This window comes from Kogia breviceps, chromosome 13, assembly GCF_026419965.1.
Source record: "Kogia breviceps isolate mKogBre1 chromosome 13, mKogBre1 haplotype 1, whole genome shotgun sequence".
Classification (NCBI taxonomy): Eukaryota; Metazoa; Chordata; class Mammalia; order Artiodactyla; family Physeteridae; genus Kogia; species Kogia breviceps.
Genome location: NC_081322.1, coordinates 83,801,402 through 83,828,366, shown reverse-complemented (window position 1 = coordinate 83,828,366; position 26,965 = coordinate 83,801,402). Strand labels below are relative to the sequence as shown.

The 26,965-nt window shown below is 46.5% G+C and overlaps 1 protein-coding gene across 2 annotated transcripts in view; it reads right to left on the bottom strand.

The window, feature by feature from the left end:
- Window positions 1-3,924: 3,924 nt before the first annotated feature.
- The window catches only part of FNDC1 (fibronectin type III domain containing 1), a 220,490-nt gene continuing 197,449 nt past the window's right edge, over window positions 3,925-26,965 (bottom strand). For both annotated transcript variants that reach the window (XM_067011110.1, XM_059083759.2), the window contains 9 exons: window positions 26,318-26,386; window positions 24,755-24,898; window positions 21,851-22,081; window positions 16,958-17,066; window positions 12,434-12,513; window positions 10,335-10,364; window positions 9,403-9,564; window positions 7,666-7,788; window positions 3,925-4,720 (listed from right to left, as the gene is read on the bottom strand). In XM_067011110.1, the coding sequence (XP_066867211.1) occupies window positions 4,605-4,720; window positions 7,666-7,788; window positions 9,403-9,564; window positions 10,335-10,364; window positions 12,434-12,513; window positions 16,958-17,066; window positions 21,851-22,081; window positions 24,755-24,898; window positions 26,318-26,386 (1,064 nt within the window). In that variant the 3' untranslated portion in view covers window positions 3,925-4,604. The remainder of the gene's footprint in view (window positions 4,721-7,665; window positions 7,789-9,402; window positions 9,565-10,334; window positions 10,365-12,433; window positions 12,514-16,957; window positions 17,067-21,850; window positions 22,082-24,754; window positions 24,899-26,317; window positions 26,387-26,965) is intronic.

Genomic DNA, 26,965 nt, shown 5'->3' with positions numbered 1-26,965 from the left:
GAGAGCTGAGCTGCGAAAAGCCAGGGTGCGGCCATGTAAGAAATACAGGGGGGTGGGGGGTAAGGGGATGGAATGGGAGTGATTAATTCAGGAACTGAGCTTAAAGCCAGCACAGTGCGAACGGAGGAGCTGAAGGGGACCACGGGTGTTGAAAAAAGTTTTTAATTAGAATCTAACATTTTTTTTTTTTTTTTTTTTTTTTTTTTTGCGGTATGCGGGCCTCTCACTGTTGTGGCCTCTCCCGTTGCGGAGCACAGGCTCCGGACACGCAGGCTCAGCGGCCACGGCTCACGGGCCCAGCCGCTCCGCGGCACGTGGGATCTTCCCGGACCGGGGCACGAACCCGTGTCTCCTGCATCGGCAGGCGGATTCTCAACCACTGCGCCACCAGGGAAGCCCAGAATCTAACATTTTTTAAGATGAGAAGCACGTCTGATTGTTGGGGAAGGATCTTTCAAAAGGGAGACACTGCAGTTACAGATCAGAGTCTGGTCCTGGGCCGGAGGGGGCAGCTCTTTGTGAGGATGGCAGGAGGGACGCGGCTGCAGGTGCGTGGAGATCTGCCATCTGCCTGGTGAAGTGAGGTGGGGTCTCCCGAAGTGGGAGGGGAAGCGGACGGAGGAGAGTGGCGATGGGGGGTGCGGAGCGTAAAGATCATGGGTGTGGTCTGACTAACCCCGCTGCAGAAAAATACAGGGAGCTCAGAGGGACTCGGGCCGCTTGGCAGGCTGGAGGGGCGCGTATTTGTTCCTTGACAGGGAGGCAAGAACAGCTGCTCGCTCACCTCCACGACCTGGCAGCACCTCCTGCAAGCTATTCCCTGTCCTGAGACCACGTGGTCCAACCTCACTTAAACCCTTTCCTTAACACTTGAGGGCATTTCTGTTCTTGGCCAACAAACAATCTCTGCTTGAGAGAGAACTGCTTTCCCAATTTGGACCAAGGATTTTTGTGTGTGTGTTAAATTTATCAGCCTCCATTTCTGTGTTGATTTTATTCCCCTTTTATCATAAATCCTATGTGCTCAGCTCTCATCATGATTTTTTAAATGTGTACATTGATAATCTTACAATTAATATTTAAACTCGATCGCCATTCATGACAAGTACACTCTGTGTTTTCATTCAATTTTCCTGACTCAGCCTACTCTGAGAATGGGGACATGGGGTGACTGGGAAGATATTTTTAAACTCATTTCTTGTCTCCAGTTGCAAAATAGTTACATCTTAAGGAGATGATTTTAAGGCATCTACAACCTGTATTCTGTTGCAGAAGTGTGGGCTGATTCTATTGGTGGAATTGTTTTATTGTTGTTGTTTTAGAATTTTGTAAGAAATACACTTGTGCTTTTCACTAAGGAAGGAGTTTTGCATTGTTTGAGTTTTACTTTTCTGCCTGACTTTAAGGTAACTATATATACTGAAAGGAGTCACTCTGAATCACAAGGCTCATGCTGGCCTGATCCGCCCAGTTTGAGGCTGCGTATCCTTGAACAGTCCTTTCCTTCAGTTTCCTCATCTTTATTTGTTTGTTTGTTTTGTTTTGGCTGTGCTGCACAGCATGGGGGTTCTAGTAGTTCCCCGACTAGGGATCGAACCCGTGTCCCCAGCAGTGGAAGTGCAGAGTCCTAACCATTGGACCACCAGTGGGGTTATAATTAGGCGTAGTGACTAAGGTCTGTGTTCTGTGCAGAGAGGCAAATGCGTTTTAACCCCATTCATCACCACATTCTCAAATTCCCCACCCTCCTGAACTGACCAAGATATATGGCTTGAATAGGTCCAAAAGGGGGGAAAAAAGTCAAAACTCATCTGGTAAAAGCTGGAAATTATGTTTTAACCAAATGGTTATAGTAAATATGCATGAAGCCCCCTAGAGACCATAATACTGCCTGAGACCACAGCACAGAGGGCTTGACCAGCAGGACACTGAGGGACCCGGATGAACCGCTCAATGCAGAGTTCAGATTTGCTAGTTAGATAATAAATACAACTCAAGTCAGAGAAGAGCCAACCAACATCTATTGAGTAGCATGGGCTAGTTTTAAAATCTGGACTTTGCTAAAGCCTTCTTTAAACCTCAAGAAAACTCTAATCTACAGCTATACAGACTTTGTCTTATAGGGGAAATATTTTAGGCCTTGGAACCACATATTGCCTCCATTGCACATTATTGGTGTTTTTGCTTGGACTGTTTTGTTTTGTTTACAACCCTTTAAATGCATAGAAAAACCATTCTGAGCTCACAGGCCGATTAAAAACAGGCTGAGGGACTCGAATTGCAAGTTTAGACATTTCCAGCTATATTAAGGTTTTTCAGCGATGAAGATCTCAGTATTTTCCAACAAGGCTCATTTGGTAATGAAAGTCTTCCAACTTGACATGAAATGGTTTCCAGATCCTCTACTATCTTGAATGCCCCCTTCTTGGCAACCTGCTGCCAATGGAGTCCCTAAAACGTGTCCTCCAGGACCACACAGCACTGGAAACTTGATGTGACCGCTGTGGACTCATTTGAACTATTTCATAAGCTAATTTGGAGACAGTATTGAGAATACTATCAACTTTGTGCATAAATTCAGTGTTTTTGTTTTGGTTGCGCGATCATCTGGGACTTGCAGTGATTTCTATAAAGAACTGCAGACATCTCTTTGTAATAAAAATTCAGCTTTCCAGAATCAAATACGGTCTAAGGTTCCAGGTGGGGCGCAAAAAAACATTGCCTGAATGAACACCAGTGAAATCTTTGTATTTCTGGGAAGTAAGGATAAAATCCTTCTGAGGGGAACGTGTCCTTTTGTGTATGAAACGAGTGTAAAACCTTTCAGGGTGAGCCCGACAGGGAACGCGACGTTTAATGTATGAAAGTGTGAATCACGGAGGAGAGGTGCCTGCATCTCTATGTTGGACCTGATCCCCCTCTCTTCCACGGGAGGCCCCAGAACAAAGATGGGTTTATTAGGAAAATTCACTTATATTTAAAGATCTTATCCTTGCTTGTTATTGTGAGGCATGTTTGAATGTTAGTGTGGAAAACAGGTGTTTTTTTAGACACCCTTTTAAACAATTCCCCTTTTATGTACAAGAGCCCCAGAAACCCAGATGATTCCTATCCTAGTATTTTCCCAGACTGTCAGAACGCCTGCATTTTCTTCACCCTTGTTTACCGTAGAAGAGGGACTTGTGGCCACCGGGGAAGATGTCACCTCCCACTGTCCCATCGCAAAAACCCCGCAGGGACTTGTTTCCTGTTTTATCTTCAAACCTACCGGACACATCAGGCTTTACTTCAACACGTGGCTGGCACAGAAAATAACTGATTCCAGTAGGCGGAACGCTTTCTGCCATTACATCATTTACGTGCTGGTACAGCCCCCGGGCCCCAGAAGTGTGTCTGCCTCTGGCTCGTTCCCACTACGGGTTCTTCTAACCCGAAACTCAGGAGAGAAGACAAACCCTTCGTTCCTCAGAGCTGCCTGAGGACGTGGAGGTGCCACTCTCGAGGAAAGGACACCACGTTTTAAGAAGAATTAAAGTGTCATTAAATAAACCCTCTCATGCTGCCGTTGAGAGGGGTAAGATGCTTCTATTTCAAGGAGTAGATACTGAGCTAGGCAGGAAAGGCGAAAGAAGCTTTTTTAACCTGGATTTCAAAATCATCTGGGACCTAACATCTTCATCTGGAAACTTACTGGATATGTCCTCACAGAGACCACCAGTCCATTTTTCACGTGAGGATGGAAGGTGGAAATCACTCAGTTTGCCTCACTGTATCCCAATCGTTTCCATAGCTCAGCAGCATTCAGAGAAAGAACACATACCTTTCCATTCTTGCCGTGTTATACAGAGTACCTATTCTTTGGACCCTTCTAAAAAGATGTTGATAAACAGCACCTCTGCTCCAAAAAGTCCCACACACATTTATCTAGTGAACAAGTACAAATTTAGCAATTTTAATCAATGTCTTTGCAGACAAGTGTGGATATGTATATGCATATATACATACATATATATATATATATATATATCAAAATGGAGAATTTTCAAGTAAGATTTGATACAATTGGTCTAGTGGTGGGTAAGTCCATAGGATAAATCTTAAGTAGGCTACATTTCCTTTGGTGGCATTTATAGTAATTCAGTTCTACTGCATAGAAGGGGATCCAAAGCTTAAATTTAGCTACTTTTGGAGGGGTCCAGTGAGAAAAAAGAGCACGGGTGGTGTTCCACAAAGCAAGCACAGCGTGTTTATGCTAATCCCTGGAGATACCAAAGTGTCTGAACTTGGCGCCTAAAAAGTATGAAAATCACACCAGGCGTCCTGGTAGCTGCGCATCTCTGCCATCTCTGGGATGAGCTGTTATAAGCAAAACATGTGGAGGAGCAAAGTTAACAGCAACATTGAATCCTGTGTGTGGTCCAGGCCAAGAAGTAGGACCGAGCTCCAGAACAAAGAGGCCTGAAGTGTCCGGTGTCCACCGTGTGGCCTTGCTGACACCGGGGACTGTGAGGCTTGGGACACCATCGCTCCTCCTGCTCACGGGCCCGAGTGCGGGTTAGTGGAGGGGCCGGGCCGGGCGAGCTTCCGGCAGGACCGTCCCGCGGCTACCACTTTCCTGGGATGGAAACCCCACACTCGTACCAGCCCACGTAGTAGTAGGGGGTTCCAAAGCCTATGCTGCCAAAGCTGACTGGCTCCTGGCGGAACTGGCGATGGTAGCCTGGGAGGTAAAAGCAGAGAGAGGGGAAGAATAATCAGTAATATTGTGATTTATAACAGAACATGTATATGTGGTCTTCTTCTCCATTGTTGGCATAGAGCTCCTGAAGCCCTTGGAATTTCCTGAGTGACAAGAGCTATAAAGGTGTGTGGAATGTTACTATATTCATAGTAGACCCTGATCGACCGCACGGGAGTGTATGCTAATGACGTGACTTTCGGGGAGCACCTAAGCATGAGGGCCGGTCGCCGGAGGAACCAACCGTACGATTGTCGGGTGGCAAACTTCAGCCCTACCCGCAACTTCCAGGGAGGAGAGAGGGGCTGGAGATTGAGTTCAATCACTAATGGCCAATGATTTCATCAATTGTCCCTACGTAATGAAGCCTCCAGAAAACCCCCAAAGGACAGGTTTGGAGAGCTTGCAGGTTGGCGAGCACATGGAGATTCAGGCAGAGTGGTGCTTGGAAGGGGCACGGATGCTCCCTGCCCTTCCCCATACCTTGCCCCATGCATCTCCTCCGCCTGGCTCTTCCCAAGTTACCTCCTTTTATAATAAACCACAATTTCGTACGTGAAATGTCTCTCTGAGCTTTGTGAGCCCCTCTAGCAAGTCAATCAGATCCAAAGAGGGGGTCATGGGAACCTCTGATTTATAGCCTGTCCTGATCAGAAGGACAGGTGACAATGTGGACTTGTGGCTGGCATCTAAAGCAGATGAAGAGGGGCAGTCTTGTGGGACTGAGGTCTGAAACTGTGGCACGTGATGCTATCTCTGGGTAAACGGTTTCAGAATAGAGTTGAACTGGGGAGCACCCACTGGTGTTGGAGAATTGCTTGGTGGTGCGGGAAGAGAACCCACACTTGGAATTGGTGTCCGTATCGTAGCATCAAAAGCACCTGAACCAACAGGAAGACTCCTCATCCTTACAACCTCCTTTCGGACAGAAGATTTCTGAGAAGCTGTTCTCGTGACCAAAGTTACTTCCAAATAAACACGACCATTTTCGTGTGGAGTCACAACACCCACCCTCTGAGGTTTACCCCAAGGATGATTTGCGGGGACAACCCAGTCTCCACCTGTGTGACACAGGTAGGAAAGAGTGCTCATTGGCCCTCCACACCCCCCCCCTCCACAGGGGAAGATCATTTTAGTCAATCACGATGGGGCACTCCCAGTAGGGCAGGCCCTGAGCTGGGTAAGCAACCTTAACCAAGATTCCCACAGAATCTGGGGCCCCTGACTTGCCTAGAACCTCAGGCCTCCAAGATTTACTTCTTGGAATCTGCAGTAGACTTTCAGATCTTTCAAGTAAATCTCTCAGACGAAAGAATCCTGTAGCAGTTCTGACCACTCCTCCTTTCAAGAAGAAGTGATGCTCCAACCTCCTCAAGAAGTGTTGGCAACTCAACAAGTACGTGCTCTCACCCCTTTGGCCCTGCGTCCTCTTGTAAGATGAAAGGTTACCTGCCATTCCACCAGTGAGTTTCTGATGAACCAGCACCTCTGTTCAGAGCCCAAACCATGACAACAGTCACAGAAACACAGTGAAATACAAATAATGCATTTAATCCCAACCCCGGGGCACTGCAAGGTCCTGAAACCATTAAGAGATGTGGTGTATTATGTATGTTTATTGTGATTGTTAATTTTCTGTGTCAACTTGGCTAGGACGTGGCATCCAGCTGTTTGGTCAAACGTTATTCTAGGTGTTTCTGTGAAATTGTTTTCTGGATGAGATGAACATTTCAATCAGCAGATTATAAGTAAAGCAGATTACCCTCCACAGTGCGGGTGGGCCTCATCCAATCAGTTGAAGGCCCTAGTAGGAAAGGACTGACTTTCCCTGAAGAGGGGGGTCTTCTGCCAGAAGCCTGACTTCAGACTAACTGCAGCATTGGCTCTTCCCGGGGTCTCCAGCAGGCTTGCTGGCCCACCCTATAGATTTTGGACTTGCGCCAGCCTCCACAGTCATAGAGCCAGTTCCTTAAAATAAATCTTGTTCTCTGTCTCTCTTTCCCTCTCTCCATCTCTGTCTCTCTCTCTCTCTCTTTCTCCCATTGGTTCTGTTTCTCTGGAGAACCCTGCCTAATATACCTGATTTACTGTTTTGTGTATTTTAATGTATCTTAATTTTTTGAAAATGGGTAATCTTTGTACTACCTATGGTATTTTTTTCCAAGCTAAAAAATGTTAAAGATCAGAACATCTTATATCTTAAAAAAAATGCCAGATCACTAGAAGTGCTGGACTTCATTCAGTTGTTCTGTTTATTTGGGGGCTTGGGGTAGTGAGGAATGTATTACAAGTTGTTAACTTTGAGATTAATACACTTATTTTCACCTTGCAATGCCATCATGAAATAGTTGACACGTGATCTTCTGAAGCATATCACGGTTGGTTTGTGTTTGTTTATTTTTTTCTTTCTCTGGACTCTTGTTCATGGCATTCTCCACCTGGAAGGCCCTCTAATCTTCGCATGTATTTTTATGACTCAGCTCAGATTCTGCCCCTTCTGAAAACCTTCCCTGGAAGCCTCAAGGGGCAGCCCCCGCCCTTTGAACTCAGAGAGTAACTATAATCTGCACAATTACCTGACAATGGGACAATCATGTGACATAACTGTTGTCATTATTGGTACTTTAAGTTGCTTTTGCTCTTAGTTACCTTTCACATATTTATCCTCCCTCCCCAATTACTGACCATGTTTCCTGAGAGTAGGGGTAAGGTCTCATATTCCTTTGTGTCCCTACCTCTCCAAGGCTCACCCTAAACCCAGAATGTGGTAGGGGTATTTTGTTTCTTCCTTATTTTTATGCTCCAAAATTCTGCTAATATCCATCTTCAAATGGTAAACCAAATGCGGAGCTACAGTGAATTTTCTCCTTATATCAGCACTCCTCTCCACTCCCCCGTATATTACATTGGGCCTTTGTTCACATTACCTTGAATGGTAGGGAGGGCTTCTATGTAGGACTGAGGCCCTGTTCTTCCATCCAGGTGTGAATCCACAAATTGACAATGGTCTTCACCTCTTCCCCAACTGTCCCCAATGCTGTAGAATGTATCTGCGTAAAGGAATACGATGAGTCAGGGACTGCTCCAGAACGGCCACAGCTGGCTTAGGAATTTACACAAGCTTTGAAGAGGGCACATTACTGAAACTCTGTGTGTCATACTTTCCGTGTTTGAAAGATGGTGATCATGGCACCGATCTCAAAGTGTTATAAGGATTCAGTGAGATCATGTATGCTAAATACTTAGCAAGTGTTCATTAAATGGAAACTACTAATATTATAGGCATTTTCAGCCTGTAAATGGGAGACCTTTCTACTCTTGGGTTTAAAAAAAGGAGGAAACTCTGATAGGCAGAGAATGTATTATGAAATAATTATGAAAAGCATGAATACCTAGAAAAATAGAAGAAACTATTCTCATACATAACTAGAAGTAGGGTGTGTGTCTGTAGCATGAGGCGCTGTCCTTGGTCCTGAACCAGAGCTGCACAGTAGGGCAAAGTTGTTTCTCTCAACCCTAGAATACCAGACATGGCTGTGTAACCTCTCCCGGGAATTCTGAAGCAGAGGAGCAAAAGGGCAGTGTGCAAGAGGGGAAAAAAAGAGCAGCAAGAAACAAACAGACTGGTTGTAGGGAGGGGCATATACACTGAGAAATTGCAAGAGTGGGGGATGGTTGGGGAGATTTTGACATTATCTAGAAATGATGAGCACTAGCAAGAAACAAAACAACAAAAAAACTGACCGGGCTTCCCTGGTGGCTCAGTGGTTGAGAGCCCGCCCGCCGATGCAGGGGACGCGGGTTTGCGTCCCGGTCCGGGAGGATCCCACGTGCCGCGGAGCGGCTGGGCCCGTGAGCCACGGCCACTGAGCCTGCGCGTCCGGAGCCTGTGCTCCGCAGCGGGAGAGGCCACAACAGTGAGAGGCCCGCGTACCGCAAAAAACAACAACAACAAAATAAAACAAACAAAAAAAACTGGCCTATGACAAAATATAAACCAGCTGAGGGAAAGTTTTCTTTCTTTTTAAATGTATGTACTAGAAAAATTTAAAGTTGTGCAAATCTTGAAATACAAAAAAATTTGGGGTAGGTGGGTGAGTTAAAACCAGCAGGGTAGAAATGGCATTTTGAAATGTTAGTAGTTCAAAGTAAATACTTATGTTATTCTTTGTTTTAATCCCCTACTGTGATGAAAACAATGCAATTTTTGGAGACAGAACAAATGGTGCAGCTCATGTTATGTTTCACCATCTCCATTGTTTCTCGGTAAAGTTGTTCCAATGGCAAAAATCGTAGGGGGTGCTTTTCCTCAATACTCCCAGCTTACACTCATACCTTAAAGAAACGTAAAGACCATTTTTCTTCGCTGTTAATGTTATGGGATTAACAACAAAGAAAAACGGCCTTTAAGTTTCTAACAGAAGTTTGGATGTCATTCCTAAAAAGTCGTAGATTTAAACTATGTACATATATTCCTGGGTACCAATGTAAATACTAGTCACTCCAGAATAGAGCCTGCAGAACCGGTTTGCACTTGAGCCGGACTGAGATGTGATGGGGCCATACCTCAAACGCATCCTGACGCACCTGCTATGTCAAGTTAGCATCTGATAAACTAAAAGCTTTCCACACCTTCCCACAGCACGCCATCCCTAAAGGCCTACCTTTCAGGTTATCACTGAGGTAGATCTTATACCGCAGCGAGTTACAGAGAACGACTCCCACAAACTTTCTGTACCACGTCCGCTTCACATACTGTCGGCCGTGGCACTCTGTGTAGCCAGGGTCATGTTTGAAAGCAAATGGGATCCAGATGGGCTCACCACCTGGACAACACACAGCACACCTTCTAAGTCATGGCTTTTCACACTGTTTATTCTTGCACAAAATACCAGAGAGGTTGATTTATTCACTGGGACTTCCCCTTCTCTCAGGGCTTTTCTGAGCAGTTTTCCCACCTCCCAGTGGTCTCTCTCTCTCTCTGTCTGTCTGTCTTTTCTCTTCTTTCTTTGTACTGAAGTACAACTGGGGAGTTCCTTGTACCTGAATGCAGTTAACGTATTTGCATTTCTATAAAGGATTCTCAGAGTAAGAAAAAGCCTAATTTAAGCCAAGGAACATAAGCTATAATGGCAAATTTGACCTTGCAGGGCGTGTCACCCTACCTCCCCACCCCCAAAATCCCTCAGCACAGGCACCGCCTGTTGTCACTCGTAAGACCAGTCTTGAACTTAAGCAATAGGTCTTTCTCGGTTTATTTGAAAAACAAAGTAAAATTTTGTCGTACACTTAATGCATTTTGCTATCTTTTCAGCCATTTAAAATATTCAAAGGGGTTATGAAAAGAAAGTTATCTATGTTCATAGATACTGGCCGCCCATAATGGTTTTTATAGATATTGGCTGCTATGGCCCTATTTAAAAATTTCCAGAACATGCTTTTCCCTAGATTAGGCTGATGGGTGCAAAGAAACCATAGAAGCTGTCAGAAAATTATGAAAATACAAAAACGGTTCAGGGTGTCTACTTGTAACTGTAACAATCTCATACTCAACTTGCTTACTCGAATGTCAAGTTTATCAAGAAGAGAAACTTACCTGGTGGCCTCACAACAAGCAAAGGATTATCTGTAGAATGAAAAATAAATAACTGACTTCACTATTACATCACACAGCCCCGCAACTGTTGAAATGTGGGGTTTTTTTGTAATTAAAAGAACTAATCAAGCTAGAATAGATAAAGAAAGTGTAAGATTCATCTGACAGATGCCAAGACATTCCCTTAGTTTTTATTTTCTAGGCATTTCAAGAAATAGTCTTTTCTATTTATATTGTCTTGTTATTTATATAGAAGGTGTGGGTCCTTGAAGATAATGTTTTGACATTGGGTACTACAAAATAATTCAATACTCATTATGTTTTAAAATGTGTCCATCTTGGGAAAACAGTCCAGTGGTTTCTTAAAAAAGTAAAAACACACAGCTACTATGCAATCCATCCATCCTACTCTTGAGTATTTACCCAAGAGACATGAAAGCATATGTCCTTAAAAATACTTGTACATGAATGCTCATGGCAGATTTATTTGTAATAGTCCATAAGTAGGAACAATCCAATGTCTATTAACAGGTGAACAGATACAAACTGTAGCACATACAATGGAATACTGCTAAGTAATAAAAAAGAAGGAACTACTTATAAATATGACAACATGGATGGATCTCAAAAGGATGCTAAGTGAAAAGAAGCCACAGACAAAAGAACTCACACTGTATGATTCCCCTGATACGAAATTCTAGAAAGTGCAAATGAGTCCACAGCGACAGAAGGCCCATGCGCGGCTGTCTGAGAGGCGAGGAAGGCTGGGCACACGGGGAGGGAAGGGAGGGCCGGGCTGAACAGCAGCAGGAAGAAACTGTCGGGGTGATGGAGCTGTTCACCAGCATGACAGCAGTGATGGCTCCAGGGGTATAAACACCCCTCAGAACTGCCTCAGCTGTACGTTTAGAGGACGAGCAGTTTACTGTATGCCATTTCTACCTCAATGAAGCTGTTTTAAAACATGTCTCTATCTTAGCCCAAATAGTGCCCCTTAATATGAAACTGCATTATAAGGAATTCTGCTTTAGAAGAAGTCCATTTTTATAAAATACAGGCCAGGTAAACATGGGCCATCCTTTTTTTTTTTTTTTTTTTTTTAATTATCACAGAGTAAAATGACTATTTTAGGGTACACATCCTATGAATTTTTAACACACGTATAGACTCATGGAACTCCACCGCAATCACACAGAACATTTTCATCACCCCAAATCTGCTCTGTGCTGCCCCTTTGTACAGACCATTCATTCTGACATCATCTGCTCTCTATAAAATAAAGTGACATAGCATCAGCTGTAAGTGTAAATGCTTATTTTACTCTCCTGCTCTTAGGAAATAATCTGACCAAATGGAAGCGACAGCCACGGTAGTGTGGAGCCGGCCCAGCTGGGCTTCCGTAAGGGCCTGTCTTGGGACCGTGGGTACCAACTCTCCAGCCTGGCTTCCTATACAGAAAGGCTGCCAGGCCGGCACCTGCCACCATGGGCCAGCTCCGTGTGTACTGCCTCGGACCGTGACCGCGGTGACATTTCACCGAAGGGCTTGAGAGCTCTGTACACCAGCATCCCAAAGTAGGGACATCCTCTGAGTGATATGGCTTGCAAGATGGACAGTATTTTAATTAGACCCTCCATATTAAGTAGAGACATTTTTGTCTCGGAGTAAAGGAAGCAACTTAGAGATCTGACTAATTGAAGGAAGTAACTGCCCCTCAGGTCATATGATATTTATGCTCTTCAGCTGTTTGCAGTTAAAAAAAAACAAAAGGAATTTATCTCTGTAACTAAATCTCTACAGACAGATTCAAACTTACCTTTCCCACAGGGTTGAAAACTAGATTTTTTTTCCCCCTTTTTCATTGGAATTTGACCTTTTCACTTCCCAGGCAGTTCCAATGAAGATTACTTAAAATTTTATTATCCAACTTTTAGCTTAGCAGAAAGAAAATCATGTTTCTCTTATAAAATGACATCCAATATGAACTGATTAAAGAGAAGGGGATTTAACTTCTTCAGTTTTTATTCTATTGTAGACATGATTTCAGATCATTTGTTTTTAAGAAAAGGAATAAAACGCAAACATGAAGTCACCCATACCTGATTCTGTGACAAATGAGACCGAAGAGCTGATAGGTCCGTAGCCGTGAGGATTTTTGGCTTGAACTTTAAAATAATACCTGAAATTGGAAGAAAACATTTTTTGAAAGAGAACCTCGTTTAATTTTTGTGTTAATGAGACAAACAGCCAAACTATTCAGCACCTACTCTGTGGCAGGGTTTGAGTCCTATTTTTCACAAATGCACACACCACTGCCATTTCTTCGTGTTATTTCTGAACTTTCTCATTTTTGAAAAACGTTTCAAAACAATACATGTGACTAATGGGAAGAGAGGGGCATACCGGGCAAACGGGTCACTTAGAGAGCGCGTGTGTTACTTAGAGCATCAAGGGTTGAACTGCCCCGCGCAGGCCCGTCCTTGGATGGAACGGTCTCCTCTTGTCCCGTCTTCAGTTCTACTGGCCGGAGGGAGAAGCCGGAGCAGTGAAACGCTTACCAAGCAGAATTCCAACTTTAACCTAATTCTAATCACTGGACTTTGTGTGAAAAAGCAGGATGTTTGACAGCGTGATGATGCAAACCCACTGTTGGCGGGGAGAGGGCTCGGCAGTCCCGAGGCTGGTCTCCTCGGGGGAACAAACATGACATCCATGTTCTGGGTGCAGGGCAAGAGCTCTGCTTGGCTCTGGAGCCTTAAAGGCACTGCGTTTCCAGCTTCTGTGCCTCGAGGAACGGGAAGCAAGTCCGGGAAGGGGAAGTGGAAAAGGCCTGGAGAGGCTTTGCTGTGGATTAATCTTTTTCTTGGAACAGAGAATGTGCTAGAAAGCACATTGTCTGAATCAGCCTGTTCATCTAGAGGGAGAATGACAAGCCAGGTAGATTGGGAGTCCCAGAGCATCTTACTTTGGACTCTGATGAGCTATAGGACCAAAAGCGGTGATGAGAAAATACTGGAAACCAACACAGTTAAGACCCACTCTCTCTACTGCTCATCTCTGTGTTGTCCTCCCCTCTGGGATTCCAGGTATTATCTGTGCTCTCTTAGCCCCTAACTATCAATACTTCCAGGTAAAGAAGGCAGGTAAAAAAAAATCCCTGTGAGGGGAAGCTCTCTGACACTTCAAGAGAGTTCAGAAGGAGTCTTGGTTTCCAGCCAGCAGAAGCTACACTTCAATGTTACAAAATCCTGTATTTGATTGTCTGACACACAGATCACATGCACTAATTAAGATACGCTAAAGTTTTAAAAGGAGAATTATTTCCATTTAGAGAGCAAAGGCATGTGTCCGCGGCACCTCTGCCCTGGCACCAAGCCTCCTGAGTTTCTGAGCTTCTGAGAACCCCAAGGGAGCCTCTGGTCTCACAGTTACACAGAGATATTTCACTTGGGGTTTGATTACACAGGGAGCAAAGAAAAGCCCATTCGGGAAAATCAAGTCTTCTTTTAAGCTTTCCAAGAAAGTATATTCACATCTCATTTAGGACAGAATCCTTTTTTAAATTTCATTTTTTAATTAAAAAAGATATGCACAATTAAGAACATAGGAATTCCCAAATCTCAATTCACTCAGCATTTCGCGTTTTCTCAGTTGTGCGTACTTTTAACTCAGCGGTCGTGGAGTTATTTAAGGCAAACTCTGCTGGCAGTTCAAGCAGTGGGTAGGGCATACATCAGTGATGACAGTCCGACTTTACTGATCCTTTTTTTTCCCTTAAAAAAATAGGAAATCGAAACCTAGAGCGTGACACTGATATTCAGAGGCTACAGGGCACCTTTCCATTGAATACTTCTCAAGCCTTCCCGGGAGCCAAGCTGCTCCCTCTTCCCCAGCTCCACAGAGGGAAACACCCCGTGCAGCTGAGGAGATGGCAGAGGGGGACCAATTGGCTGAGAGAGACCATCCCGATCTCTTGGTTGTATCCATTTTGTTTTACCACAGAAACCTACGTATTCTCCAAATCTACCCTCCTGTCCACACAATAATTCCAGGCCTCCACAAAGCCCACATGGCTCAGTTCTAAAGAGGAATTTCCAATTGAACTCACCTAGTATGTCCAAGTAAGTTTAAATACGCCGAGGTGACAAACAACATGGGATTATGAAAGAAGTAAAATTCCTATTTTCGAAAACCACATTAAACTTCTTCTACAGACTAAAATGTATATTTCATACCCTGAAGAGTCTCTGTCTCACCCAAGTAACAAAAGAGCAATCCATGCCTTCCTGCCTTCTTATATAAGCTTCTGGCACCTTCTTTTGAATAGCCTCCATGGTGACAAATCTTTGTACTTTAGGTATGGACTTAAAATACGAAGATTCCAGAAAGCGATTCAGGGCTGAGTTGGGTGAATAACGTGGACAACGCCCACTTAATCTTGTCAAAAGAGAAGATTCAGTTATAAAGAACCAAAGCCAGTTTTTACATCCTGTCTCCCCTTGGGCCGGACCGACTCCTGAGTCTCTTCCAAGGAGTCTGAAGGGGGTCCTGGGAAGCCCCAAGGACTGCGCAGAGGATGGGGAGACGCAGCCTCCGTGGAATAAGCACGTGGACACCCCAGCGAGCCCGTCGGAGACGCCCTGCGTTAGGGTAAACGCGGGGAAAAATGAGCGTCCTTGCATCACGGCACGCTTCCCGAGCTGTAAAAGTTCAGCAGCTGTTGTGGGGGGGTTCGGAGGAAGCACACGCCCCGCTTTCCATCCTCTCCTTCCCATTTCCCCGTCCCCCCACCCCTCCCCCACATCAGCCTCCTTCTCTTCCTTAAACCCAGCGGCTTCCCAGCACCCTTCCCGCCTGGAGCAACTTGACCTGCTCATCCGCCTTCTCCAGGTGAAGTGCTGCTTATCTACTCCCCATGGAAGCTCACCTGACTGCACGCTAACCCCCAAGCTCGGGGGGGAAAAAGCCCCCTAGCATACCCTCAGAGCACAGCGTACTTCCCCCTCACAACACTGGCCGGGGAAAGTGCATACTTATGCGTCTGTAAACCACCTGCCTCCGCCAGGCTGTGCGAGCCACGAGGGGCCACGGTGTGCTGTGTACCCCTGCGCCACGCTCACTGCTCTCTCCTGTGTGCAGCCCACTGCCTGGCCCCGAGCAGACCCTCAGGACGCACTTACCGGTGGATGGTGGATACTCAGTCATACGTACTGAAAGAATCAATAAACCTCCTACATACCCGTGCCCTGATATTATTCAAAACTCAGCATCAGTTTGGTACCAAAGGTTGCCGCAGGAGCGCTGGACTGCGGAGGGTGCAGGAGACTGGGATTCGCAAGGAGCCATGAGGCCAGACGTCCCTAAGGCCTCTTTCAGCTGATACTGAGGCTGTGCTGCAAAAACATACACTCTGCCCACAATAAAAAAATGGGATGTTGACTTCGTTTTCTTTAGTTTTATTCTTTTTGTAATGAATCAACTTTTCGTTACTATGAGGGAAGAGCTAAGAAAAGTGCTCTCTCAGTTTCCTGTTTTTTATTTGCCGAATCTCAAAATTTATAACAGTTTATGAAAGCGCAGTCCAAGGGAGCCCAGGACATGAACACGTCCTGAGGAAAGTTCTCCGCTAGTGCAGAAGTCTCTCGGTGCCCAAGGATATGGTCCAGTTTCTATCCCTTTCAACACATTTCTGTTTAAGGAGAGTATTTTGTCCCAATCTCCTCTGTGTTCCTCTGACTCTATAAAAAAATGGGAGACCTTGGGTCCACGTCACTTCACTGAGAACACTTTGCTAGGGAAAAATACTCGACGTGACACGGTGTGCTAGAGCCATTCTCCAGGCGTCGGAGAGCCGATCGTTAAATATCAGGAATCCCGCAGACCCAGGGTAGCTCAAAATTGGCCATGGTGGGAGAAATTGGCAAATACCATAAACCAGTTGTTATTGTTTTGTTTCGTTTTTTCCCAGAGAGCCAGTTTACAAGCGTACCACAGCTCGAGCACTGTGCTCTTTGCTGATGGCTGTTACCAGCAAAACCAGATCGTATAAAAGAGGAGATGCGTACTCATGCTGTCTGTACCCTCGGAACAAGTCCTGCATATTTCACACCGGAGGGCTCACTCTCAGGTGGCCCTCTGGCTAGCGAGCCACTGCCCCGACTAGGTTACGTGCTTCTTGTCACCGTTATTAATGGGTAAAATACATCCTTCTTGAATGATCTGAACCTGTACAGTATAGAGTCTGAGTATTTGCTGCTCCGTCAAGGTCACACACAAAGCTTGTGCTGCCTAAGCCACCACGGGGTGAGTGCAAACAGATCGATCCCCTTTCAACACACACAGCAACCCTTCCTTCCCCAACGGTGGGTAGTTTTAGTCTCTGGAACATAGGGAACAAAATAGAAATACAATAATCTAACAATTACGGTGTCCGCAGTGCTTTCTCCTAAGAAAAATACATGACATATGGTGAGCGTTCATTGATAGTCTATGAGAACTGACTAGAGAATTCAAAAGAAACCATAAAAACATTTTTGATTAATCCTTTCCTTTTCAACCTAAGGATCTCCATGACCAGGCGCATGGGTCTTACTTTCTGCTCGTAAATGACCGACACATCATACCTTGTGTTTGGCTTCAGGTTCTCAATGGGCAGGTGAGTTACTGATGAAGCTTGGGTGGACCACTTGTTCCTGATGACGTCTTCATAGGATGCACTGTAAACCAAGTAACCTACGAGTGGAAAGGAGGCAGAGCCCAGTGAGCGTCAAGGAACCACGTCACACCAGAGGCATAAGCCAGGGGAGGATGGTGGGGAGGAAACAGTGGCGTGGAGGCAGCTCTGTGGGAGAAGTCAAGCAGGGAAGTGTGTTGCGTCAGATGGGATAGAACGCTGGTACCCACTGGTGAAACCAGATGCAGAAGAGAAAATGAAAGACACTTCCTGACGACTAGCTGCTTCCCTACTTCTCTTCCTTGTCCTCATCTCCCACATTCCCTGGCCTTCCTCGCCTCCTTAGAACTAATAACATCTGTGAAGGCGCAGCAGCAGCAAAGGGCAGTGACCTCCACACAAGTATTTGAGAAGTTCCCGGTAGAGATGTATACAAGTGTCCTTCACGTGAAACGAAGAAACCGTGATGGTGAATGCCGTGTGTGTGGCTGAAAGATCCCAGACTCGCGGTGGGTGATCTCCTCACCTACTGTTATCGGCTCTCCTTCAGGTTCTAGTTGTTGAATATCTCTGCCTGCCCTTGACCTCGATGTCTAGTGACAAGAGTCGGGCGGCTCTTTTCTCCGCCTTATCTGCTGTTAATGGGCCTCAGCGGCTGGGCCCTCAGCCCTGACACCTGCCCAGCCTTCAAGGCTGCCTCACTAGGCCAAGTGAAGCTCACGTCACAGCTTCACACATTCTTTACTTACGCTGGAGGGAAATCGTCGTCAAGTACTTCCCACGTGCCAAACATCATGCCAAATCCTTTGGATTAAGTTTTACTTTGATGAATTCTCCTGGTCCTAGTACATAGGTTTCCCTGCCCTCGTTCTGACACATGAGGAGACTGAGTCTTAAGAGAGGGGGGAGAAATCTGGTCCAAGTTCACATTCGTTAATCCATTCAACACATATTTAACTGTGTGCCTTCTACGTGTCAGACACTGCACTAAGTGCTGGAGGTCAAATGGTGACTCGTTCTATCTAAAACTCCAGGAGCAGCAGGCAGGCAGACTAGCAGGGTTATGGAGCTGTGATGAGAGCCAAGAAGGGGCGGTCCACGTGCTGGGCACAGGGGGTGGGCAGAGCTTCCCCGGGGCCCCGAAATGCGGCTGACGAATGAAGGATAGGGGGGCAGCTAAGATGCATGGTCGGAGGTGGGGTGGATTCCAGGTCGAGGGAATTCCCGGGCAAAGATGCTGAAGAGGGAGGAACCGGGAGAAGGCAGAGCCTCCGAGTGGTGGGGTGGGAGGAGGGGGCGACGTGAAATGAAGCGGAGGAAGCACAAAATGGAAAAAATATGCAGGGCCCTTCGGTCACGAAGGCTTTTGCTTTTCATTCTCGAAGAAAGGGAACACGCTGAAGGGGTGACACGACTGGACTGTCTTCAGTGCGTCTCTCCAGTGCCAAACGGAGAACCGACAGGGTGTGGGGCGTGGACGCGACAGTCTAGCTAGACAGCTGTCACAGTATCCAGGTGAGAGGCGGTGACAACTCAGGTTCTGTGGTGTTAATGGAGGGAAACGGATGCATGCAAGAGAAATCTGAAAGGTGAAGCTGACAGGATTTAGTGGTGAACTGAATATGGAGGGGAAATAAAAGGAGATTTAAAGATGACTCCAAAGCTTCAAGCTTGCAAAAATGGGTGGAAAAGTGAGGGCTTCTCTGAGATAGAAAGCCCCGGTGAGCAGGTTTGGGGCTCAGAGGGTCATGAGTTTGACTCTGGATACGCCGAGTCTGAGACGCTTCGGAGACATCCCGGTGACAATGTCAAGTAGACGTGAGTTTACTGTTTGCGGCTCAGAGGAGAGGCAGGCTGGGCCCTGAGCTACCGACCAATGACTCCTCTCCCAGATGAATTAAAACCGTGTGCGTGGGTAAAATCCTGGGGCGAGAGAACACAGAGTAAGAGGAAAAGAGAACTTAGGACCAAGCCTTGGGCAAGTCCGATCTTGAACATTTGGTCAAAGTGGGTGAGCCTGTGAGGGAGACCCGGGTGCAGAGAATTGGATCGCAGGTCAAGGAGGAAAAGATCAATGGCATCCAACGCATCTGCGAGGCAAACAACTTTACTTAGCAACCTGTTCTCTCCGATTGCCTCCATTGAGACCTATTCTGGTGGTGGAAAGAAGAGTGGACTGGAGTCACACAGCTCATTACCGGGCGCACAGGGGACAGAAGCAGAGGCACTGGGTTTCCACGCCGCTTTCTGGAGGAATTTGTTCTTCTCTTTCGTCAACAAATACTTCGTGGGGACCTGGGGAGGGGTGCTCCTCTCTCCATAGGGTTCCCTCCCCCTCTGAGGACAGCCACATCCAGCCACACCTGCTGCATACAACAAGGGCACATCCTCACACATGCGCCCGAGGAGCCCCGTTTTGATGGGCCTGCCCGGCTCATCCGCCTTGAAATCAACTCCCTCAGAACCCTGTGCTTTGTCCCACATGCTACGCAGGTTTCTCTGCTTATCCTAGGGTCTGAATTTGTATAATGTGCTTTCCGAGCACGTGTAACTCCTGCTTTCTCTGTTCTTATCAAAACCTGTCCTGAAAAACTCAGAGGCCGTCACGTGGGTGATTTCCTGTGGAGTCACTCCTGATGGAGTCACGGCCTCACTCATTGGGACTGATCAGGGAAAGCAACGGGTTGCAGGCCTACCCGCTCTGCGGGAGCTGCATACCGTTTGGACACCACCTGGTTACACGCTGCCTCAGCCGCTTGTGCGAGGAAGTACCGCTGGTGGAGACCAGCAGAGCGCTCAGTATCTCACAGAGCTACCAGGACCCAAAGGCCCTGCGGTGGGCCCACAGGTGTGACGCTGTGTTTGGGTCTAGGAGGTATCAGTGTATCCACTCAGCCTCGCTGTTCGACAGCTGAAAGAGCGGGCGCTTGATTCATTTGCTGAGGAAGAGCTCCCACGATACTCTCTTTTAGCCTCCGGGGTCTAAAACAGCCCTGCGTATTGCAGAGCTGTCGTGCGCTGAACTGTTCCACAGTAAACGGCTTCGCGGTATCAGCACAACCTTCTATGGGGAGTGCCCGAGTCCCTATAAGTACCTCAGCCAGGTTATCTATGCTCGTGGCATGAGTACGCGTGATTAGGGCACTGAGGTTTGGTTTAGGGTTAGGTGTAGGGTATGTGTTGATGAGATGACCTCGAAGTCTCCAGGGAGCTTTGGAAGGCTTGGGATGTGAGGTCAACGAGAGCATGTGTTTCAGAAGCACGCCCTCTATGGGATGATACAGGAACTGCTTCGGAGTTAAGTCCAGTGACATTTACCGGGAGCTCTCTGAAGGCTCCTCACGCTGCAGCCCTTGAGGCATGTCTAAGGTGGCTGGCGCTCTCATCCTGTATCCATCCTTCTGTTTCTCAGAAGCCCCGTGGCTCAGAGCACAGTGGTATATTTATTCTAAGTAACATCTGTTATGCAAGAGATCAAAAGCTGAATAGCTTCAGATAATATTTTCCATTATTTTTTTGCTGTATGCTTACTTGCTTACTTTTCAAAATTGCCATTCAGAAAATCATATTCAGTTAATAAAAGGATTTTCTGGCTGTTTTGACTACAAGCTTTCCTCCTTCCATTGATTTATTTGTTTTCCATTAAGAACATGCTGGACTTCACAGAAGCTGGCCTCTGCAGCTTATGCAGCTCACAGGCTGGCGGGGACCAACACTTACAGTGACACCAAGACTTCGCCCCCTTGATCTGCACCCTCGCTCTCCCCGGGCCCTTCCACCGTACCTGGCACAATACCCAGGCACTCTTTCCCGTGTTCCTTGTCCCGGTTTTGGGGCTGCTGTGCAAACTCCATTAGAAAAGTTGCTCTTTGGATGTGCTTGGTTATTTTTTATCATTTTAAGAGATAATATTGGGGACATAAAGCAAAAGCACTAAAAATTTTGAATTCGATGAACCACACTAGCATAACAGTGACAGATAATATGTCAAACTCTGACTTACAGCACCATCCCCAGTCCTGAGTCACACACACACACACACACATATGTTCCTTCCTCTTATATAACTAACTGACCCAAAAAGAATCATTTGCAAAAGAAGGGTCTATTCAAAAAAACATTAATTCTTTACTGTGAGAACTTATCTCAACAAATTTATCCTCAAATATATCCTTGGCAGAATCAAATGAACTCATGAACATCTCACAGGCCAAGACCTAGGAGGCTCAAGATCCCTGGGCACTTTTCCATCACATCTGGATCCCATCTAAGGAATTCAGGGACGCAGAGACTGGTTTGGAAGCACCCAGCAGACATAGAAAGAAGGGAGGAGGCTGAGTCACGACCCCAGGGTTGACTGTGACTCCGGGTAGCGCACAGTAGGAGCCCTTTCATCACCCACGCTGTGGGATCTCCTCTTCCATGTGGCTCTGTGGACCCCCTGGCTATCTGCAGTGTTACAGAGTTTAAGAGATGTAACGACATTTTGCATAGGAGGAAAGCAAGGTCCAGAGAGGTGAAGTAGGTAGCTCAAAGTCATAAAAACCAATTTGGGACTAGGATTCAGGACTTCTGACTTCCATCCAGTGCTCTTCCTACTACTCCACAAGGCTTCCCGTACTGCCTCTATTTCATCCTTTTAAAAGAAGCCATCTGCGTTCATCCATCCAATGCATCATCCAATTCATGCATCCGTCCATCCATTTAACCTATCCATCCGTCCATCCATCCATCCATCCATCTGTTTTCCATCCATCCACGCATCCATCATCCATCCACCCCTTATTGTCTGTATTTCCCACCTACTGGTTGACAGAACTCTGAGCATCTGCCTTGGACACACCTGTTATCGTATCTCCCGGGGCGGATTTGTCCCAGTCCACAATGACAAACGAGTGGCAGCCTTCCACGGCGACCACGGTGATGTTGCGGGGGGCACGCTGAGGAGGCAGGTCACTCTTCTTCAGGTCGTGTGGGATGATTTCATCCAGGCTGTCCACTTGGAAGTGCTCCAGAGCATCAGTCAGGGAGCATGGGGCAGACGGGTCTTTATTTAGGTACGTCACATAAGGAGCTGGAAAAGAACAAAGATACCCAGTCGGATTGCTGAAGGCTTTCTCTGGAGGCAGAAACATGATGTCTGCTCCACGGAGTAGGCCGCCCGATCCAGTCTCTTCCTGCTAAGCATCCAGGGTCATCAGCCCTGATGCCAAACTCAGACGCACATCCCTAGCCCTCTTGTGTGGATCTACATAGTTATACCTTTTAACATGATGGTGTCCGAAGAGCTTATTGCCCCATCAACATCAATGATTACGACCTCGGTGGTTTGGAAACATCTCTGAACTACAATTTAATGCAACCTAAGCCTGCAGCATTCTACCATCCCTATGCCCCCAAACTCAGAAGGGTGTGAATCAGCCCGACTTAGAGTTCTCTCAACTCAGTTCATTCCCTAGGCTGTCTTGGGACCAGAAAAAAGCATACACTGATCAAGATACACAGCCTTAGCCGCAGTTCTGGGTGGCCTTCCCTGGGACTTCAGGGACTCACATTAACTACCTGGAATGTCTGCACAGGCCAGGCCTGAATATCCTTCTACCACATTACCACTCAGGACAATAATAGCCACCTCACATTTATGGATAGGCTCAAGCTTTCTCTACACACGTGATCTCAGTAGATACACGGGCCCCAGAACTAAGGCAGGACAAGAACTGATAACCCACACTCCAGCTGAGCCTATGGATGCTGACGGAGGCCCCTAAAGCAGGGAGCAAACAGAAGCTTCTCCCTCTAGTTCACAGCTCTTCTTATTACATAAGCTCCAGAAGTTAGAAAATCCAAGGAATTGGATTTGAGCTTTTATACATTCAAGACCCCCAAGTGCTCCCAACTAACAATTTCTAGAACTTTCTAAACGTTCCATTGCATCTTTTTGTACAGGTTCTCATTCTCAGTGGCCGTGAGGACTGAAAGCAATTCTTAGATCCTCTCTATTCCAATACTCTGCATAAGATTAGGCCTTTTGAGCTCGTTCTTGATCTCGTCAGGAAGTTTGGGGGAGTCGTCTACTATGCTTTATAGAGTTATAGGCATATGAAAATAGCCAGACAATAATAAGCCTTTCAGTCTTTGAAGAGTTCTTTGGAGCAGTTAATAATAGCACTAAACAAATTTCTATTTCTGTCACGGAACTACAGAGAGAAAAGTCAGCACATTCGGTGGATTCAGCCAGGCTGCGGCGTGCCATGGGCCAGCATTACCATTTGCCTCAGGACTCCTCCTTCTAATTAAGATTCTTAAAATTAAAAAAAATTTAAAAAGTACTTCAAACAGATCACACACACACACACACACACAGATTCTTGTTCTTCAAGTACGTGCGGTTCAGACACTCAATACTACATCTTGGCTGGCAAGCGTCGTTCTCTGCTGATGGCAGAACATTTGTTTTGGAAACAGAAAAGTGTGATATTAGTTTAAGCTGTTGCCTGTCTCCACTCAGTAATAACTTATCTTTTTTCCACGTAGTAATATGTTAATCGGTCTTGTTAGTGCAGTTCATTAAGGGCGTGGGAAAAGAAGACCCCCCCAAGGGAATGAAACACAGTTTAGTGAAACAGGATATCCTCCTGAAATTGTTTTAATAATCGAGAAAGAAGAATAAAATCAATTTCTAGATCACAAGTCCTTGAGGCTAAGGAAAACTATAGGAAATAAACTGAAGGGCAAATGAACCTCTTTACAAAACAGAAGTTGAGTCACAGACGTAGAAAACAAAATTGTGGTCACCGGGGGGAAAGAAGAGGGAGGCATAAATTGGGAGAGTGGGATTGACATACACAGTGCTATATATAGAAAAGATAATAAGAACCTACTGTAGAGCACAGGGAGCTCTACTCAATACTCTGTAATGACCTCTATGGGAAAAGAGGGTAAAAAAGAGTGGAAGAAAAAACTGAAGGAATGGGCTTCCCTGGTGGCGCAGTGGTTAAGAATCCGCCTGCTGATGCAGGGGACACGGGTTAGAGCCCTGGTCTGGGAAGATCCTACATGCCAGGGAGCAACTAAGCCCGTGCGCCACAACTACCGAGCCTGCGCTCTAGAGCCCGCGAGCCACAACTACTGAGCCCGTGAGCCACAACTACTGAAGTCAGTGCTCCGCAACAAGGGAAGCCACCGCAATGAGAAGCCCGCGCACCGCAACTAGAGAAAGCCCGTGCGTTGCCACGAAGACCCAACGCAGCCAACAATAAATAAATAAATTTTTTAAAAAACTGAAGGAAAACAGCTTCAGCTCTGTGAAACTCTAAGTAGCTCAATTCAGTAAACCGCTCATCTTTTAGGAAGAAGTTAATGAAGTGCAGGCAAGGCTTAGTGGAAGTCTCATCTCAGAAACGTTGGCTACAATAAAAATACTCACATTCCCTGGACGGGTGATTATCGAAAGCGTTCCTTCCTCGTTGTCCACACAAGGCAGCCTCTCTAAACTCTATTCTGTCGGATACCAAACGTTCTCCTGCATTCACCCCCCCCCCCCACTCCTGACTTCTGCAGAAAGCAAGTTCATGTGCATCTAAACAGGAATGACTTGCTGAATCAGCCCAAATGGAAAATTTAATCTGGGAAAATAAGCTACTGCTGCAAATACGCTGCCCTGACCAATCCAACGGATGAGTTTTGCTCCTCTTCAAAGAACGAACGTTAAAACCCATGGCTCTCTGATTCAGGAAGTTCTACTTACCAACAAATCGTTTCTTTCCAGCCAGATCGAACTCTTCTTCAGGGTAGGAACTGATGGAACCTTCTGGGGAGATGACGGCAGGAGAGGCAGCAGTGGTGGACGGCTTGGTGGTGGCCGGCAACCTTGAGGTCTCCACGTCGTAATCTGAAACGATGTGACGGTTTTGTAATTGGGCACTTCCAGAAAAGGGGCACCATGTGCCATCAAAAGATACCTTCTTAAGATCGATCTCTACACAGAAGCATGTACGCGCACACACCCCACCACTCCGGAGAATAAATGCTATGCCTGAACAGAATTTGTTGCTAACAAAACAGTATTTCTCCCCATTTCAGTCCTCTCGGAGAAGCAGCTCCTGGTAAAAGAAAGGAAGGAAATAAAGAAACACAATGAACAGAAAAATGAGATTTTTAGAATCAAAGCCGGACAGAACCTTAGAATTCACCCAGTTTTGCAGGCTCCTGTTACTGGTCCAAGACCACTCTCTGCCTAAATAATTTTCCCTTTTAAAGCCATAAAAAATTCACATGAGAAAAGAAACTTGATTTTTAAAAACCATTTATCTTCTGTGTATGGGCTTTTCTCTGGGGAGGGGTGTAGGATTAATCGTATTCAGAGAACTAATCCGTTAACAGAAAACGCTGCTCCCTTTCAACAGCTCCAAATCATAAGAAAGGTGCTATTTTCAAAGATGCTAAGAAAGCTGCCTTTGCATTCTCACATCTGCTGTTTCTCTTTTAAGTCCTTTTTTAAAAAAATTTGTTTAAACTGGGGGATTTAACCACTACACGGAACGGTCGTGACCGCATCAAAGGTGACATTACTCCCACATTCGTGATTTAAGAGCCTTGGAGCTACAGACAGCAGGAGGCAGGCAGAGCACAAAAGTAGGGACAGACATCCCAAGTGTCAAAGGCCAGCACTGGGGCGGGGACAAGATTTCCACGTGAATTCCTTCAATTTCCGAGGCAACTTAACAAAACACACAGAACCATCGCAGGGTCGTAAGTACAATGACAGGATTAGTTGCCGTTGATGGAGTGACTGCTCCGATGTCATGCAAGGCACGTGTATTCTTTGTCTTAGAAACTGACCTTGACTTGAAAACATGCTATGATTAAAAAAAAAAAAGAAAAGAAAATCCGCACATCTAGAGCACTGCACTTTTTAATGTAATTAGAAAAGGAGAGAAAGGAAAGAATGAGAATGGGAAGAGTCAAGGCTGGAGGCTGAGACTCGGTTAAACCAAGTCATTTTACTAACGGTGTTGGATGGGGGACAGGGAGGCTCAGGATGAAGCAGTTCCAGAATCTCTAGAGGAAGGAGGGGTGGAGAGGGAGGGAAAGGGGGGCTCAGGGAACCCGTCTGGAAGCTGCATCTGTGTATCAAGCACACTGTTTTCCTTTAGGCTAACCTGTAGTGGGGGGTAACCTGGAGGGGGACGGTATAGCCACCCTTCCCTAAGCGTTGCCACCCACCCCTGAGTTCCGAAGGACACGGAAATTGAGGTCAGATTCTCCCATCAGAAAAGTATCCAAATAATGTGTTTAAAAACATTAGTACCTTCATCATAGATCACGTACGCCTCCTCCGTGGGCACTGCCGTGTCGGTCTCCAATCCTGAGAACTCATCTAGTGGAGGAGGAGAGGGGAAGGGTCAGCAAACGCCCCAGGGTTTCTCCTCAGCATCACGCCAAGGGCACAGCGATCCAGCCCCGTGATGGTTCCAGGGCAATAGGCGTCCCCTGCCAGGGGCTCCTCAGCTTCCTCAGAGGGGAGAGAGTTGGAACCCAGGTTTTCCTTCTCTCCTTCGTACTCAGAAAAGGACGCTGGGATGATCTCAAGGATCAAAACAAAGGTACCTCCCCAGCATTCCCGACCAGCACGGGGCGGGGGGGGGGGGCGGCTGTTTCTGACCTCCCTCCCACCTCTGCTGAGCCCAGGCTCCCCACCTGCCCAGGGGCCCCCTGGCCCGGGATGTTGTGGGCCTGAGAACAGGCATTCTGGGAGAGCAGAGAGTCGCAGCTGGTACCCAACAGGATGGGGACAAAAGTCCTTCTTCCGGGAGCTCCTCTGTCCATGGCACCCTCGTTCTCCCCAACCCCTGGATCTTTGCCACTCACATGTTCCAGAAGCAGGGTGACCTCCTGTCTCTCCTCTCTTCCAGTCTGGCTTCACGGCCCCTCTAAGCTCCCACCCTCTCTCACTGAC